The following is a 16,750-nucleotide window of genomic DNA, read 5'->3' as shown; positions in this document are numbered from 1 at the left end:
GCCCAGTTTCCTTTATTTCTCCCTGTGCCCTATCTGTGACTTCCAAGGCTTATCGATGAAGAAATTAAATTTAGCCAATTTTTTTCCAGTGTTGGCGGGTAGAACGAAGTTGATTTAAAATAGGTGCTACTTCTGACTCAGACCCCTCTCCTTAAAAACCTCAGAAATCCTTTTTTATAAATCGGGCACGGTGCCGCACGCCTGTAATCCCAGCGGTTCAGCAGACTGAGGCAGGAGGATTGCAAGTTCAAAGCCAGTCTCAGCAATGGCGAGGCGCTAAGCAACTCGGTGAGACCCTGTCTCCAAATAAAATACAAAATAGGGTTGGGGCTGTGACTCAGTTGTCGAGTGTTCCTGAGTTCAATCCCCGGCACCCTCCAAAAAAAAATTCTTTTGGGGGGTGTGGGGGTGGGTATTGGAGTTTGAACCGGGGCGCCTTACCATTGGGCTTTTTATTTCTTTCTTTATTTATTTATTTTTAATTTTTACAGAGGTCTTGCTAAATTGCTGAGGCTGGTATCCAACTTCGTCCCTCCTGCCTCACCCTCCCGGTTCGCTGGGATTACAGGCGTGCGTCACCACGCTCGGCCCTTGACGTCCATTTCCACTCCATCTCCTGTCCCCTAACAGTGTCTAATATGTGACAGACCCTGTATTCCAAGTGAGATGGCTCATATACTGTGAGACTTTAGAAGAGTCCCCAAATCTCTCTAGGATTCCGTTTCCACATCAACCCGAAGCGATCCTCGCCGACAAAGGTGCAGTTTTCATTTAGGCGGCAGGAGGCGACGTCTCTGGAGATTTCGATCCATTTCCCGCCTCCCGCCAGCTCCCGTGGACTCTAATGCGCAGGCGCGGCTTCGCGGATTGGCCGCGCGCGGGAGCCGTCATTCGGTGGCGGGTCCGGACTGCGGGGCTGGGGGACTGAGGGGAGAAAAGATGGCGGCGGCAGCTGCAGCTGGTGCGGCCTCCGGGTTGCCAGGTCCAGTAGCACAAGGATTGAAGGAGGCGCTGGTGGATACTCTCACTGGGATCCTGTCCCCAGTGCAGGAGGTGCGGGCGGCTGCCGAGGAACAGATTAAGGTGCTGGAGGTGACGGAGGGTGAGTGAGGTGGGACCGTCAAGAGGATGGTTGGGACCTGTGCGGGCCTCACAATCCGCTGACCGCAGCTCGGGACCGGCAAGGGACATGGGGAGCCTGTGCCAGTGGAGATCTGGGCGCCGAAGACTGGAGTAGGAAGCGCGAGAGGTTGGTGTCGCTGGTGGCTGTGAAAGTCCCAGAGACCGGAGGCGCGTCTGAGGAGAGAGGGGCCGGAGAGGTGGAGCCTCAACGGGGAAGAGGAGGGTGGAGACTTGAAAAGAGATGGAGCCTGGGATCTGCCGAGGACAGGGATGGAGCTCGACTCTGTGGTGTTGGTGTTGGTGTCGCGCGGTCTGGGAGATCATTTTTGAGTGCAGGACCAGGGTTTTCAGCTGTTCTCACCAGCCTGGTTGTATTGTGATTAGAGTAGGGGGAGCTATTAGTAGAAATGGCGAAAGGGTAGGGCTATCAGATATTAGTGGATGTCATCAAACAAGTTTCTGCCTCTAGCTGGCTGGTTGTACGCGTCATGTTGTCCCATAAATTAAGTTAAATGCACATGCAGCTGCTTCACCTTCCTGACCATGCTCTCCGTTTATTTTCAAAGTAATTTGCAGTCATTAAATACGTATGAATGAATTTCTCTGTGGAGGAGCCGATCTTCCTTTGTTTTTGATCTTTGTCCCCATCCTCCTATTATGTGTGTAAAAGTGATGGAGAAGAAAATAAAGTATTAGGTTGAGATTTTTTGTTAGTTTCCTGCTGATGGACTTTCATCAGGCCCAGCGCAGCCACTGTGCAAAGAACTGTTTAATTCTGTAACAGAAGGTAAAATCTTGGTCTTTATGTAAGAAATATATTTGGCCAGAGCTTCACTGTAACTCCAAGTTCTCAGAATTCCCCAGCTCAAGAGAATATTTCCTCCACTCCTTAAATTTAGGCATTTGCAAAGATAAGAGAAATTGTCCGTGGTCTGATTGATTACATTCAAAACCTCGAGTTAACTCTCCCACTGGACATCTTTTCACTGAAAAGAAATGAAGACAAAATCTCTCCTAAATGTAGTTTCATATTTACTTGTAATATGAAAGGACTATTGAAAACAAATTCCCTTTTATTGGAAATACATTGAGATTTGGGATCTAAAAGGTTAAGAGCCATTCTGAAAGCCCAGTTATAGTTGTTCTATAAAATATCAGACCCTACAAAAGGAGGAACCACTGGATAGGAGAAAGCTGTTGAAAAGCTGTGCATAAAATGATCTGAAGAGGGTTTTTATAGCCTCCTAGGTAAAATTCTTTTATTCACATTAATGTCTCTGCCTTTCTTGGGAATAAAGAAGAGTAACAAAACAGAAACCTCATCAAATTAATTTGCAACTTGAATAAAGTTGGTGGTTTGATGCAAATTGATCCCAACTAAACCTTCTCTGAATGATACCCAGTGGTCTTGGTGCTCCAAAGGCACGTCTGACACTTTTCCAGAAAAGGTAGACCTTGGTTTGTTTTAAGCTGCCCAGTAACTCCTCTTTGGCTCTGATCTATTCTACACCTGTAGCCAAAAACCATGGCCTTATCTAGCCAACGTCAGTTATAAACTTCTTGAGATCTTTTTGAAGTTCTGGTCTCCCACTTTCTTTGCCTTTTTGGGTCTTGAAATAAAAAATTAAATTTTAGAAGTAGAGATTTGATCCAGGTCACTGTGGGAAATAAATGAACTCCCCCTACAGCTCTTCTTCCCTCCCCCATAACTTACTGGTGTTCTCTCAGGCATGCTGTGAGAGAAGTATGGAAATTATCCTGATATGGGTGGTCTAGTAATAAGGCATATGACTTGGGTTTAGGATGTGGTTACAGGGCTGGATCAAATTTCTGTAGTTGAGTGTACTGCCTTAGGCCCTTTAGAGGTTGTTTGTGTCTTTGCAATTGTCAGTTCCTGTGGTTATCAAAAATAGATTTACCCTCTTCTTTACCTGTTTTTAGGTGGACATGGTGGTCCATCCCTTAGATACAGTATCCTCTCTTTTTGTACCTTTAACAAGTTATCTTTGCTTTTGGCTCTAGAGTATTCCCATCTTATAGTCTAATTTCCTCAATTGTTTTCTGAACATGGTCTAATAGCTTCTTCTCCACCAGGCATAGCCCTTCTTTACATGAAAATTTAGAACCTGGCTTCCTAGCCAGGATTTAGCAAACTACATGACCTGGTGAATCTGGGAGAATATTGCCCCTGCTATTAGAATGTCCTGCAAGCCAAGGTGAGGAGGCTTTCTTGCAAATGAATGAATAAATGGTTTTCTACTCAGGATTGCTTCATAATTTTGTTGTATCTTAGTAACAAATCTTCCTTCTGGCCTTAGAAAACACTCTTCCTTACAACTTGAAGTTAATAAGAAATCTGGGAGATGGTGAGATGGTGTCTAATATTATTTGTTCATCTTTTTATCCTTTTTTGTTTCCTTAGAGCACAGATCTAGTCCCTCATTCCTCTCAAATAACCACACTGTCTTTGTGAGCCATTTATTGTTGCCTCACCTAGAATACTAGTCAACCTAGTCCTTAAGATCAACTGGTCTATTCCCTTTGCCAAAATGATATGTCACTTTCCTTGACAGCAAGCCGATACCCCCTCATCTTGAAGATTAAGTGGAAGAATCTTTAATTTGGGAAAAAAGCACAGGTTCAATTGTCAACTACATCTTAAAAGAACAGAAAAGAACCAGTTAAAGTCCCCACACCTTATTATTCCAGCTACTTTAAAGACTGAGGCAAGAGAATTAAAAGTTCAAGGCCAGCCTGGGTAATTTGGTGAGACTCTGTCTCAAAAAAAAAAAAAAAACAAGAAAAAAGGAGCTGAGGAAGTAGCTAAGTGGTAGAGTGCTTGCCTAGCATGGACAAGGCTGTGCGTTCAATCCCCAGCACCACAAAAATTGTAAAAGAGAGAAGAGAAAAAAAGACAAGCAGTGGCATATGCTATAATCCCAGTTACTTAGGAGGCTCAAATAGAAGTATCACAAGTTTAAGGCCAATCTGGGCAATTTAATGAAAACCTGTCTCAAAATTAAAAACGGTGGGGATGTGATTCAGTGGTAGAGTGCCTCTGGGTTCAATCCTCAGTACCAAAAAAGAAAGAAAGAAAGAGAGGGACAGGACAGGGAAAGGGAAAGAGAAAAGAAGGAGAAAAGTACAGTTAAGAGGAGTTAATGCGATTTGGCCAGATTGTACCATAGATAGAAAATGGAGTTGCTAGAACCCTGACTTACAGTTTACTTCCCTTTCAAGGTCAGCCTTGGCCATCTCAAAATAAAAAATAAAGAGGACTGGGGATGTAGTTTACTAGTAGAATGCCCCTGGGTTCAACCCCTGGTACCAAAAACAAACACACACACACACACACACACACACACACACACACACAGTAGTTTGCTTCATCATCAGCCTGGTGTCCTGTAATGATTTTTTGAACCCGTGATTGCCATTTTTCTCTAGTCACTTGGATCTAGGGGAAAACCCTGCAAACCTCTCTGAATAGTTAGTCTATTTAACAGGGTTAATTAGAGAATGTGGTGCCAGTTACCACCTTGTTAAGATAGTACTCCCATTCAGAATTGAGAAAAATAGTACTTGAAAGTTTGGAAGTTCCTATAGTATATGGTATTCAGTAAATAATATTTCCTTTGCATTTTTCTTCGGATTGAGAGTTTGAGTTGAATCAGCAGAGTTTGTGGAAATTTAGTTCTGCCTAAATAGGGTAAAAATAAAAAGATTTTTGAAATGCTAGCATGTTCTTCAGATTCCATGTATTAATAGGGTCATATGAAGCATTTTATAAACATAGTAATTAAAAAGTCTGGAGAAGTTATGAACTACCAAAGGTCTCCTACTCTCAAATCTGAATATTATTAACTTAGCTTCATCAACTTTTTTTTTTTTTTGGTCCAGTTTGTGGTAAGATCATGACTTGTGAGAAGGTAATTTCTTAATTTTTGACATATTTATGCTGTATGCTGTATTTTTTATATCTCAGAATGAAGTTCTTTTTTTTTTTTTTTTCTTCTACTTTCCTCTAAAAGCATCATTTAAGTATTGGAATGAATCACTTTTATTACCTTTGATTCCCCATGTCAGCATAGCACAGACTTTCTAATATAACTAGACTTAGCTCCAGGTTATTTTCTCCTTTTAGTTATTTCTTTTTTGTCTATTAGAAATGAAGACATTTTCCCCCATCAGTTGGCCTTCACTTGGTCTTTTCTTCTTTTTTTTTTTTTTTTTTTTTTTTTTTTTTTTGCCCCCCCACTCCCACCCCAGTGCTGGGAATTGAACCCAGGGCCTCATGATTGCTAGGCAAACACACTACCACTGAGCTGGACCCCAAGCCCAGGCTTTTATCTTGTTCCCAGCAGTTATGTCAGAAAGAATACCTTTTTTCTTTCCTTCTACCACCATTATGTTGAGCTGGAGAGGGGGAGGACAGGAAGTATCAGCTCCCCGACTTCCAGGCATTCAGATGCTGCCCAGATATCTGTGTTGATTTCCCCATCTTAGATGCCTAGAGAGATGATCCCACTGGCTGGAAGTTTGCTTTCTGGTTCTCATGGGCACTTTTCTGGCTCTCTTGCAGTATAGCGTAAGCACTCTCCACCTGCGAAGGGCGCCCCTCAAGGATCCAGACGCACTCCTGGGCATGTGGCGGGCACTGAGCCGAGCAGAAGGCGGCCACGCTCGGAAAAAGGCCAGTGGTGGAGTTTTCATTTTCCTTTCAGCTGTGGTTTTGTGGAGCTTACCAACCCTTATGAGAAATAGGGGGCTTCTCCAGAACTCTGTTTGAAACTCAGTCCTCCAAAAATATTTGTTGACAGTTCTTTCTAATAGATGACTGTCAAGGCACTGCTAAGTCTTTGTCTCTCTAGCAGAGCCTAAGACCAGTGTATTTCTTAACTGATCTTTATCCTCTGTGGATTTTTCCCTTTTAAGCCAAGGTTCAGATAGATAATGTTTTGCCAGGTGGGGTGAAAGGAAAGAAAGAGGAGCAAGGATAACTAGAGAGAAGAGGAAAACACTAAAAAACTAGAAAATGAATCTATTGTAGAGAATGAGACTAGAAAATGAAAGAGGGCAAAGGATTTCTTAGAAAGGAAGTCAGAGAATACCATTTTGGTTTGGAATAAAAGGATAATTACCTAGAGTCAGGGTGAAAATCCAGAATAACCAAATACGTCTCTTTTTCAGCTTGGAAAAAGGAACTAGAGAAATTAAATTTCCTAATAAAAATAGCTTTAGAAAGCTAATTTCATGTAGCCCTCGGCAGTGTTCCCCTTTGATTTACCTTCATGGTGTGAATCTTAGTTTGATCTTAATTGATCTTTTCCAAGCAAAAAAAAAAAAAAAAACAACTTATGTATATCTGTGTCTCTTGTATTTTCCCTGCTTTAATCACCTTAGAGTTCTGTTTTTTCTAAAGAAGTTATGTTAAAGACACTAATCAGTAAAACTAGAAATGCTTCAACACATATATAAACACACATATACAATAGTACTTTTTTTCAGGTGTACTTAGTTTTATTCCTTCAAAAAATATTGTAGAGTCTGTTAAGTGAAAATATTTAAATATTAAATAGGTTTTTTATTACTTAACAGACATAAAACAACTGTGTTGATCAGATTTAAAACACAGCATAGAACTTCAGGATATTTTTCTGCTTTTTCCTTCTTTGAAATACTTTGATAGTGGAGTTCACCAACAGCATACCACCACTATCACTCCTTGAAAACAATTTTTCATTAGCTTTATATAAATTAAAACTTTATGAGTATGTCACTCTTCTGTGGTGACTGATGTCCCTGTATTTTTTTTCTGTTTTGAGTTGCGGGGGCAGGTACCAGGGATTGAACCCATGGGTGCTTTACCACTGAGCCATATCCCCAGCCCTTTTTTATATTTTATTTAGAGACAAGGTCTCATTGAGTTGCCTAGGGCCTTGCTAAGTTACTGAGGCTGACTTCGAACTCGCAATCCTACTATCTTAGCCTCCTGAGCCCCTGGGATTACAGGCATATGCTACTGTGCCCAGCTGTCCCTTTATTTCAATGGATATGTGATCTAGGCAGAATAAATTAAGTTAAATAATTTGTTTCCCCTCTTAAGCCCCCATATAGCTTAATGCAAATGAATTCTTTATCTTCAAATTTTGGGGGTTACTGTTTTTGAAACTCTAGAAACCTATAGAGAAGAAAATGTAGAAAATCGTGTGTGTGTGTGTGTGTGTGTGTGATATATATACAAGGGATTAAACCCAGGGTCACTTTCACCACTAAACTATATCCCTAGCCCTTTTTCTTTTTATTTTAAGACAAGGTCTTGGTAAGTTGCTGAAGTTGACCTTGAATTTGTAATCTTCCTGTCTCAGCCTCCCAAATTGCTAGGGTTATAGGCATGTACCACTGCACCTGCTTTATTCTGTTCATTTTATTTTAAAATTTGATGATATTCTTCAAAGGTTTTTTCCCAGTCAGACTTTTGAGCAGATATTCATGTTATTTGAACTTCCAAGCTTCTTTCTTATGTGGAGAAAATAAACTTCCAAGAAAAGTCATCTTAAACTACTTGTAGGTACAGACTCCTAGTTGACTTAGGCTTCTGGCCCCCACATCGGTCTTAATCTTCTGATTGTCTCTTATTCTCACATTCTTCACAGTCTCAAGAGATGTGTGAAGCAAGATGGTTCGTGAAATTTGGGGTGTGGTTTTTGATAGCTACCAGACATAATTAATTTATGACTGTATTAAAGAACTCCCAGCTCTGTGATCATCACCAGACTACTACCTTCCCCTGGTAGCACTAAAACAGATTTATGTATTAGGATAGATTCAGTATTTGTGGATATCCGACATGAAAAAAATATATTCATTCAAAGTTTTTTTTTCTGCAAAGAGTAGACTTGAAGTTCTCTGGTTGTGACAGAGAGCCCCCACGCAGTGATAGAACCTATGTGTAAAGTTTGCCTGGTCAGGCCTGGGGAGATAGCTCAATTGGTGGAGTGCTTGCCTTGAAAGCACAAGGCCCTGGTTCAATCCCCAGCACCACAAAAAAAAGTTTGGCTGGTCTTCATGCTCTAACAATTCCTCTGATTGGTGCCAGTGTGGAGTGATGGAAAATATGTGGTTTCTTTTCCTTGAGCCTCAGTATTACCCTATAACTAGAAGAGTATCACTGCCTTCATTGGAAGGATAATTTTTCAAATGTGTTTAAACTTTATAATCTCAAGTTTCAACTTCTTCTCAAAAAGTCTAATTCCTCAGTATCTCTCATGCTGTTATGACCGAAGGTTTTCTTCATTTTAATCTCATTTTAATTTGTCCCTATAGTGAGGATCCAAAAATTGTGCCCTTGCCAGCAACATTGAGAACCCACTGGAGGGTGGGTATAAGGAGGATAGATATGGTCAAAGTACATTATAATCATGTATGAAATTGTGATGAAACCTATTATTTTATACAATTCATATTCATTAATAATAATTTTTTTTAAAAACCTGCATCATTATTTAAATAGTATCTTTAAAAAATACTATCTGGCCAGGCACAGTGGCACATTCCTGTAATCCCAGCAACTCCAGAGGCTGAGACAGGAGGATCACAGATTCAAAGCCAGCCTCCGCAACTTAGCAAGACTCTGTCTCAAAATAAAAAATAAGACTAGGGATGAGGCTCAGTGGTTAAGTACCCCTGGGTTCAATCCCTGGTATCAAAAAAACAAAACAAAACAAAAAAAAAAAAAAAAAACCTCTCCATCCCAAGTAGTTTATGAATAAGTGTGTAGTGTGTAGATTATTCTGAAGGAAGTCACATAAAGCACATCAGAATTTGTTCACTTTTACATGGGGTCTAAACCTGGGTGGACCCTGACATTCTAAGCAGAATTGAGGCCATGAAGTTGGTTAACATTCATTATCATACTAAGTTCAAAGGTAGTGTGAGTACATTTACTGTTTCTTTTTTATATGGACCTTACACATGCATTAAATGTTGTTTTAGTTTTTCATTAAACATGAACATTGGTATCTAAGAGGTCTTCCTAAATTATATGTAACTTATGACTCACCTGGGCTTTAGAGTGGAAAGTTAACTCTCATATCTTTGAATTGTAGCATTTATTTGCGGCTTCTGTTGTTGTAAGTGGGTTTTATAGTCTTAACTAGAGTTCAAACTGGCCAAAATGAACTTAGGAATTAGAGTAGATTTCTGTGTCTATAGGGGTAATTCTGCAGGTTTCAAATGCTTAGTAGTAATTTAATCATTTAATAAATGTTTTAGAACATGGGTTTTATTTTGGGGGGGGGTTGTTATGGTAATCTTAAAAAAAAAAAATACTCTTCCAGAATGAAATAATAGGTGCCATAGAAAGGTATCAAAAACTGCACCTTAAAATAAAGGCTTAGTAAGAATGAGTTAAAATCTGAGAATTCAGTAAAATAGCAGGACATACAATACGAAAATTAATGACTTTCAGCTATACAGATAATAAAAGTTTAGAGGACCTAACAGTTTTTTAAATGCCAAAACTATTTATGATTTTTTACTAAATACTGTGGGATAAAACTAATAGAAACAGTGTAAGAATCTATTAGAGGACACTTTTTTCCCCCTCTTTTGGGGATTGAACCCAGGGGTGCTTTGCCACTGAGACACGTACCTAATCCTTTTTATTTTTTATTTTATTTTAAATATATATATATATACATATATATATATGTATATATATATATATATAGCGCCATTGATGGACTTTTACATATATATAGTTGTTGATGGACTTTTATTTATTTGTATATGGTATTGAGAATCAAAACCAGTGCCTCACACATGCCAAGCAAGTGCTCTACCACTTAGCCACAAACCCAGCCCCTTATTTTTTATTTTGAGTCAGGGGTCTCACTAAGTTGCTGAGATTGGCTTTGAACTTGCAGTCTTCCTGCCTCAGCCTCCTGAGTTGCTGGAATCACAGGCGTGTGCCTTCATGCTCAGCTTAGAGAATGCTTTTTAAACACTCAGGGACTTAAAATTAGATATGAACAAATTGAAAGACATAAGCTGTCATCAGATAGGACAGTTCAACATTTTGTATGCGCTAGATGATTTGATTTTAAAGTTCATTTAGAAAAACAAGCATGGATAGTTGTGGTGGTGCATACCTGTAAAACCACTGACACAGGACAATCAAAAGTTTAAGGTCTTCCTGGGCAACTTAGTGAGACCCTGTCTGTAAAGAAAAAAAGGGCCAGGGATTTAGCTCAGTGGTAGAGCACACCTGGACATGGAACAATAACTCTGAAAACACTGAAAAAGGGAAATTACAAGAAGGGACCAGTTCCATAAACATTTAAACATTATATAAAGTCTCTAATTAAAACAGTGTGATACTGGCACATGAATAGAATAATAAAACTTTAAGATAGAAAATCTAGAAGTAGACACAGGTACCTATGAAAATTGAGTTTAAGTATCCCTAATCTGAAAACCTCAAATACTTCAAAATCTGAAACTTTTTGAGCAACAACATAATTCCACAAGTAGAAACTTCCACATCTGGCCTTATGTAGTGGTTCACAGTCAAAATGCAGGTATACTACTGGACGTGGTCTGTCTATAATCTTAGCTACTCAGAAGACCAAGGCAGGAGGATCAAGAGTTTGAGGCCAGCCTGGCAATGTAGTGATATCTTGTCTCAAAATAAAGAAAGAGAGGGGAGAAAAAAAGAGATACATTTATCTGCTTATTTGTGCAAAAGAAATACAGGAAAGGTAAATCAGAAACCAGTAACATACCTAAACAGAGTGGGTGAGGAAGGAGTGAAAAGAAGAAAGTAATGAGAACAAGTTAATAGGAGTAAGGAAGGAGAGATGCTTCATGGAATATGCCCTTTTTTTGGATACTGGGGATTAAACTTGGGTACTTGACCACTGAGCCACATCCCCACCCCTTTTTTGTATTTTATTTAGAGATAGGGTCTCACTGAGTTGCTTAGTGCCTCACCCTTGCTGAGATTGGCTTTGAACTTGCAATCCTCCTGCCTTATCCTCCCACTCTGCTGGGATTACAGGTGTGCAATACCACACCTGGCTTGGAATATGCCTTTTTGACTGGCTTTGACTCTGAGAATCATGGTGATGTTCCACATTCACCCCCTGTTCCCCCTGCCAAAATCAAATAATTAGAATCAGATAATGCAGAGGAGAACCCAAAATGGAGATACAAATAGTAACAGATGACTCTAACTGTATTACAAATTAATAATGTAACTATTAGGTGATGAGAAAGAAAAGAACTAGCCTGGATAACTTTGGAAAATAGCATTTGGCTTCTTACCAGCTAACATCAAAAAGTACTCTACACAGGTATTGTACTTCACTTAGTAGATCTGTTTTCCACAAGGGTATGAGTTAAAACTTCTGGAATACTATTTTTTCTAAGATTGAACAAATAAATAAATTATTTATTATAGATAAAAAGCCAGGTGTGTTATTATCAAAGAAGTTACAAGTAAGGAAGCAGGGAAAAATGGAATGAATAGAATGAACCTTGATGTGTTGAAGAAAGAGAGATATGTATGCATGCATACTGTATTTCCTAGCCATGTTCCCTGAAAGGATCTAAAAATAGTGACATGCCAGTAGCACTATGCATACCTAGTGTCCACATACTGGTTTCTAGATGTCGTTCTCCACTAAAAAGCACCAAGGCTACTTGGAGAAGTTGATCCCAGAGCATAGGCAGAGAAAATACAAGATAAGCCTATATCATCTTTGTAATATCAGAAAGAAGGTGCTAGAAAAAGAATTGAGGCATGTAGAAGTACACAGAAACCAACCAGGAGTTCTAATGGCCAAAATTTGGAATAATTTTGGTAACAAAATAGATGATAGACTTGAACTTAAATCCATAGAACTGATATTCGTGAGCCCATATGGGTATAAATAAATAAATGAATGAATGAATGAGAGGGACAGTTCTTCCTTACAGAGGAATCCCAATTAATGAATGAAGATAATAGAACTGGAGGTGTAGCTCAGTGGTAGAGCACTTACTTAATAATGCATGAGGCCCTGAGTTCAGTCCCTAACAAAGAAAGGGAGGAAGGGAAGGATAAGAGAGGAGAGAAAAGTACAAAATCACCACTACGCCAGGCAGGCTGGTGCACACCTGTATTCCCAGCAGGTCACTAGACTGAGGCAGGAGGATCACAGGGATCACAAGTTCAAAGTTAACCTTAGCACCTTAGTGGGACCCTGTTCAAAAATAAAAATTTTAAAAGGGCTGTGGATGTAGAACAGTGGTAGAGCCCCTCTGGGTTTATTCCCTACTGCCCACCCCTCAAATCATTGACAAACAACACAGTAATTAATAACTATTGAGGCAGCATCCACAGAGAGAACTAACATCAGTGGGTGAAAGTTCTGAAAGGAAATAGAATAATAGCATAATCTCACAGTATCTCTCCTGAGATTTTATTTATCAGTTATAAAGTGAGAAACAGTACCTTTACAGTGGAGAAATGCAGCGGACACCACCTTGCCAAGTAGCAAATGTGTACCAGTACTGTTGTACCAGTATTATAATTTATCCATATTATGTACTCCCTGATATGAAATGCTGAGAACAGCATCACTTTCTGATATTCAAAAAATTTATAACCTTACTCTAAATATGAGGAACCATCTGTTAAACCCCAATTGAGACAAATTCTACAAAGTAACTCATTGAAAGTAACAAGGAAGAGAATGAGGAACTCTCACTCTGGAGGAAATTTAGGAGATATAGCAACCAAATACAAGGTGGGATCCTGAAATTTAAAAAAGGAAAATAAGGAAAGAAAGAATTGCTGAAGAATATATGAAATCTAGTTTAGTTAATAGTATTATACTCATATTAGTTTTCTAGATTTTAGTCATTGAGCCACAGGTGCAAAGGGACTTGTGGGTGGAGAATATCCATGAACTATCCATGAACTCTTATGTATTATTTTTCAACTTTTTGTAAATCTAAAAATTATTTCAAAATAAAACTTTTTAAAATATGAACATAAATAACTTTGAGTAGTTTTTAACCTGATTCCTTGGTAAGATTTGAGCACAAGACTTTGTGTCTAATAACTTTCATTTTTGTTTGTTTGTTTTTATACTAAGAATTGAACCCAGGGGTGCTTTACTACTGAGCCACATCCCCAGCCCTTTTTATTTTTATTGAGAGACAGGGTTTCCATAAGTTGCTTAGGGCCTCGCTTAATTGCTGAGGCTGGTCTCAGACTTGGCGGTCCTCCTGCCTCAGCCTCCCCAATCACTGGGATTACAGGCCTGTGACACTGTGCCGAGCAAATAATTCTTTTTTTTTTTTTTTTTGTTTTTTTTTTTATGTTTTGTTTATTTGGTTTTTTTTTTTTTTTTTTGTTTTTTTTTTTTGGTGCTGGGGATTGAACCCAGGGCCTTGTGCTTGCAAGGCAAGCACTCTACCAACTGAGCTATCTCCCCAGCCCCAAATAATTCTTTTTTGATGTTAAGCTTTTCTTTGGAATAAATGCCCTTTGGATGACTATTCCAGTAGAATCAGCTGTAGAATTTTACATAGAAAGAAACTTCAGTTACACATAGGAAAGCCAAACAATGTAGTAGTGATGGGCAATAGAAATAATAGCAACAAGATAACTTTTCTTCAAGTTTTTATTATGAGGTAGGTATTGTGCTAAACACTTTACATGCATGGGCATTCAATTCTCACAGGATTGCTTGATAGATGTATATATAGAGAGATACCTTTTTGTGGAGGGGCAGTTTAAACACAGGGGCGTTTTACCACTAAGCTATACCCCTAGCCTTTTATTTTTATTTTGAGATAGGGTTTTGCTAAGTTGCTGAGGCTGGCTTCAAACTTAGAATCCTCTTACCTCCGCTTCCCAAATTACTGGGATTAATTACAGTGTGCACCACTGCACCCAGCTAGATACCATTATTCTTAATTTGTGGATGAGCAAACTGAGTACAGACATGGCAGCTTCAACACTTGAACCTAAACTTTCCCAAATCCAGAACTTATATTCTTAACTACACTCGTCTATATTTCCCTCCAAATTGGAGGCAACTACAGGCTCCTTGCTCCCATTTGATGGCACCTATAGATAAGTATATCCGATCTAGCACAGTGCTGTCCAACAGAAATATAAGTCAAATGCGAAATTTTAAATTCTCTAGTAGCTTTATTAAAATAGATAAAAAGAAACAGACAATTCTTAATACTGTGTTCATTTAACATGATGTTTGTAAAGTATTATTTCAATGTATAGTCAATATAAAAATTATTAAGGTATTTTGCTTTTATTTTTATTCTGAGTTTGGAATCTGGTGTGTATTTTTACATTTACAGCCTTCTCAGTTCTCACCAGACACATTTCAGGTACTTAATCTTTATGACTGATTGCTACTATATTGGATAGTGCAGTCCTAGATTGTGAGATGTGGAAACTATGATGTGCTTTTTCTCTTACACTCTTCTTTCTCATTTCATAAATAAATATTTGATAATTTACTCTTTTTGCAAGTATAAATTAGATCTATTTTTTGGTTTGGAGTAAAAGTTATTTATAGCCTCCCAATATGCACTTCAAGATTACTATTTACATTGCTTATTGGAAACTTCATTTGCAGCAGTTGTATTTTTAGGACTAAGCTGTTGATGGTTGATGCCAGGTTTTCTTAGACTTGATCGTGTATTTGGTAGAATATATCTGGACAATTCCTAAAATCTCACCTTGTAAGTTTTACTTGGGGTTAGAAAATCATAGTTTTCAATTAGTTATTACTTTCCTTAACGTAAGAGAAAGGTGTTGCTCTCTTGAAAGGGAAGATAACTGGAAGAGTCAGACATGGTGGTACATACCCCATAACCCCAGCAACTCAGGAGGTTGAAGCTGGAGGATCACAAGTTCGAGGCCAGCCTCAGCATCATAGTGAGACCCTGTATCAAAATTTAAAAAGGGATAGAAGGCCGGGGTTGTGGCTCAATGGTAGAGCGCTCACTTAGCACATGTGAAGTACTGGGTTCTAGTCTCAGTACCACATGTAAATAAGTAAAATAAAGATCATTGACAACTAAAAAAAAAAAATTTAAAAACAAAACAAAAAAAGGGATGGGGATGTAGCCCAGTAGTAAAGGGCCCCTGGGTTTAGTCCCCAGAAATAGAGTTTCTTTCTGAAATCTCTTCTTATTGGTATCAAGGTTAGAGCTTAGTAAATTGTTGTGGCTTACTAGGATGTTCTTAGTCTTGAAATAAAATTTTCTCTTTCAGAATTTGGTGTTCACTTGGCAGAGCTGACTGTAGATCCCCAGGGGGCACTGGCAATCCGTCAGGTAAGTGGAAACTGGAATGATTTACAAGTAACATTCCTTTACTTGGTAATGAAACTTTCTTATGGGAAAGAGAAAGAATAAGGCCAATTTTTAAATAACCTATGATTTTGTATCAAATTCAGATATGATTCAAATGTATCAAGCCATGTATATGATTTTTATGTATGAAAAAAGTCTTTTTCTTTATACACTTCTTGGCTTATTCTCTTCACAGCTAGCATCAGTCATCTTGAAACAATATGTAGAGACTCACTGGTGTGCCCAATCAGAGAAGTTTAGGCCACCTGAAACTACAGAAAGGGTAAGAACAATTACTTGAGTAGTCTGTGGACAGAGCTTTGAGTGGCCATCATAAGAGAGGCTATCAACATTCTTTGACAACATGGAGCAATCAAAGACTAGGTAGAGGTCTGGATTATAGCTCAGTGATAGAGCACTTATCTAGCATGTGTGAGACACTGGGTTCAATCCTCAGCACTGCAAATAATTAAATAAAATAAAGGTCCATTGACAACTAAAAAAATATTAAAAAAAAAAACTAGGTAGAAAAAGAGATTGTTGGCTGGCATTATGTACACACTGCTATAGATAAGAGAACTCAAGGGTTAGGCTGGCCTGTGTTCAAATACCAGTTCTGCCTTTTACAAGCTGAGATAATTGGAAACATACTTAACTACTAAGCCTCAATTTACCAATTTCATAGGGCTTGAGAATTAAATAAAATAATGTTTCTGCTCTGTGTAGTGCTATGCAAATATTCTGTGCCCCCCAAAAGTATTGAGATACAAATTCTAGAGAAATATGAGCTGTTGGAATCTTCTGCAGTTATAGAAATGTTTTTCTATCTGTGATGTCCAATATAAGAGCTACTTAACAACTAAGCACTTAAAATATGGCTACTACCAGACATGGTGGCACAGACCTGTAATCCCAGCAACTGGAGAGGCTGAGGCAGGAGGATCACAAGTTTGAGGCCAGCCTGAGCAACTTAGTGAAACCCTGTGTCAAAAGAAAAAAAAGGACTGGGGATGTATCTCAGTGATAAGAGCACCCCTGGGTTCAATCCCCAGCATCACCAATAAATAAATAAATAAAATATGACTACTGGAAGTGAGAAACTGAATTTTTTAATTTTATTTAAATTTAATTGAAATGACCACATGTAGCTAATGGCTACTAATAAAGGACACCATAAGTTTAGAAATCATAGATGAAATCTCTGAATGAATTATTTGTTGAGTTTATATGTAGGAGTTTTCTACAGATATGC

General features: G+C 38.6%; 1 protein-coding gene across 2 annotated transcripts in view; it reads left to right on the top strand.

The window, feature by feature from the left end:
- Nucleotides 1-815: 815 nt before the first annotated feature.
- Nucleotides 816-16,750, top strand: part of IPO9 (importin 9) — a 47,690-nt gene continuing 31,755 nt past the window's right edge. Inside the window, exons 1-3 of one of the 2 annotated variants that reach the window (XM_079106019.1) lie at nucleotides 816-1,102; nucleotides 15,419-15,480; nucleotides 15,695-15,781. In XM_079106019.1, coding sequence (XP_078962145.1) covers nucleotides 940-1,102; nucleotides 15,419-15,480; nucleotides 15,695-15,781 — 312 coding nt within the window. In that variant the 5' untranslated portion in view covers nucleotides 816-939. Of the gene's footprint in view, nucleotides 1,103-5,709; nucleotides 5,816-15,418; nucleotides 15,481-15,694; nucleotides 15,782-16,750 lie in introns of those variants that run through there. The other variant, XM_079106020.1, reaches the window with a different exon arrangement.

The sequence above is a fragment of the Sciurus vulgaris genome, assembly GCF_902686455.1.
Source record: "Sciurus vulgaris genome assembly, chromosome: 12".
Lineage (NCBI taxonomy): Eukaryota > Metazoa > Chordata > Mammalia > Rodentia > Sciuridae > Sciurus > Sciurus vulgaris.
Note: the sequence above shows the minus strand (reverse complement) of the source record. Positions and strands in the feature narration are given on the sequence as shown.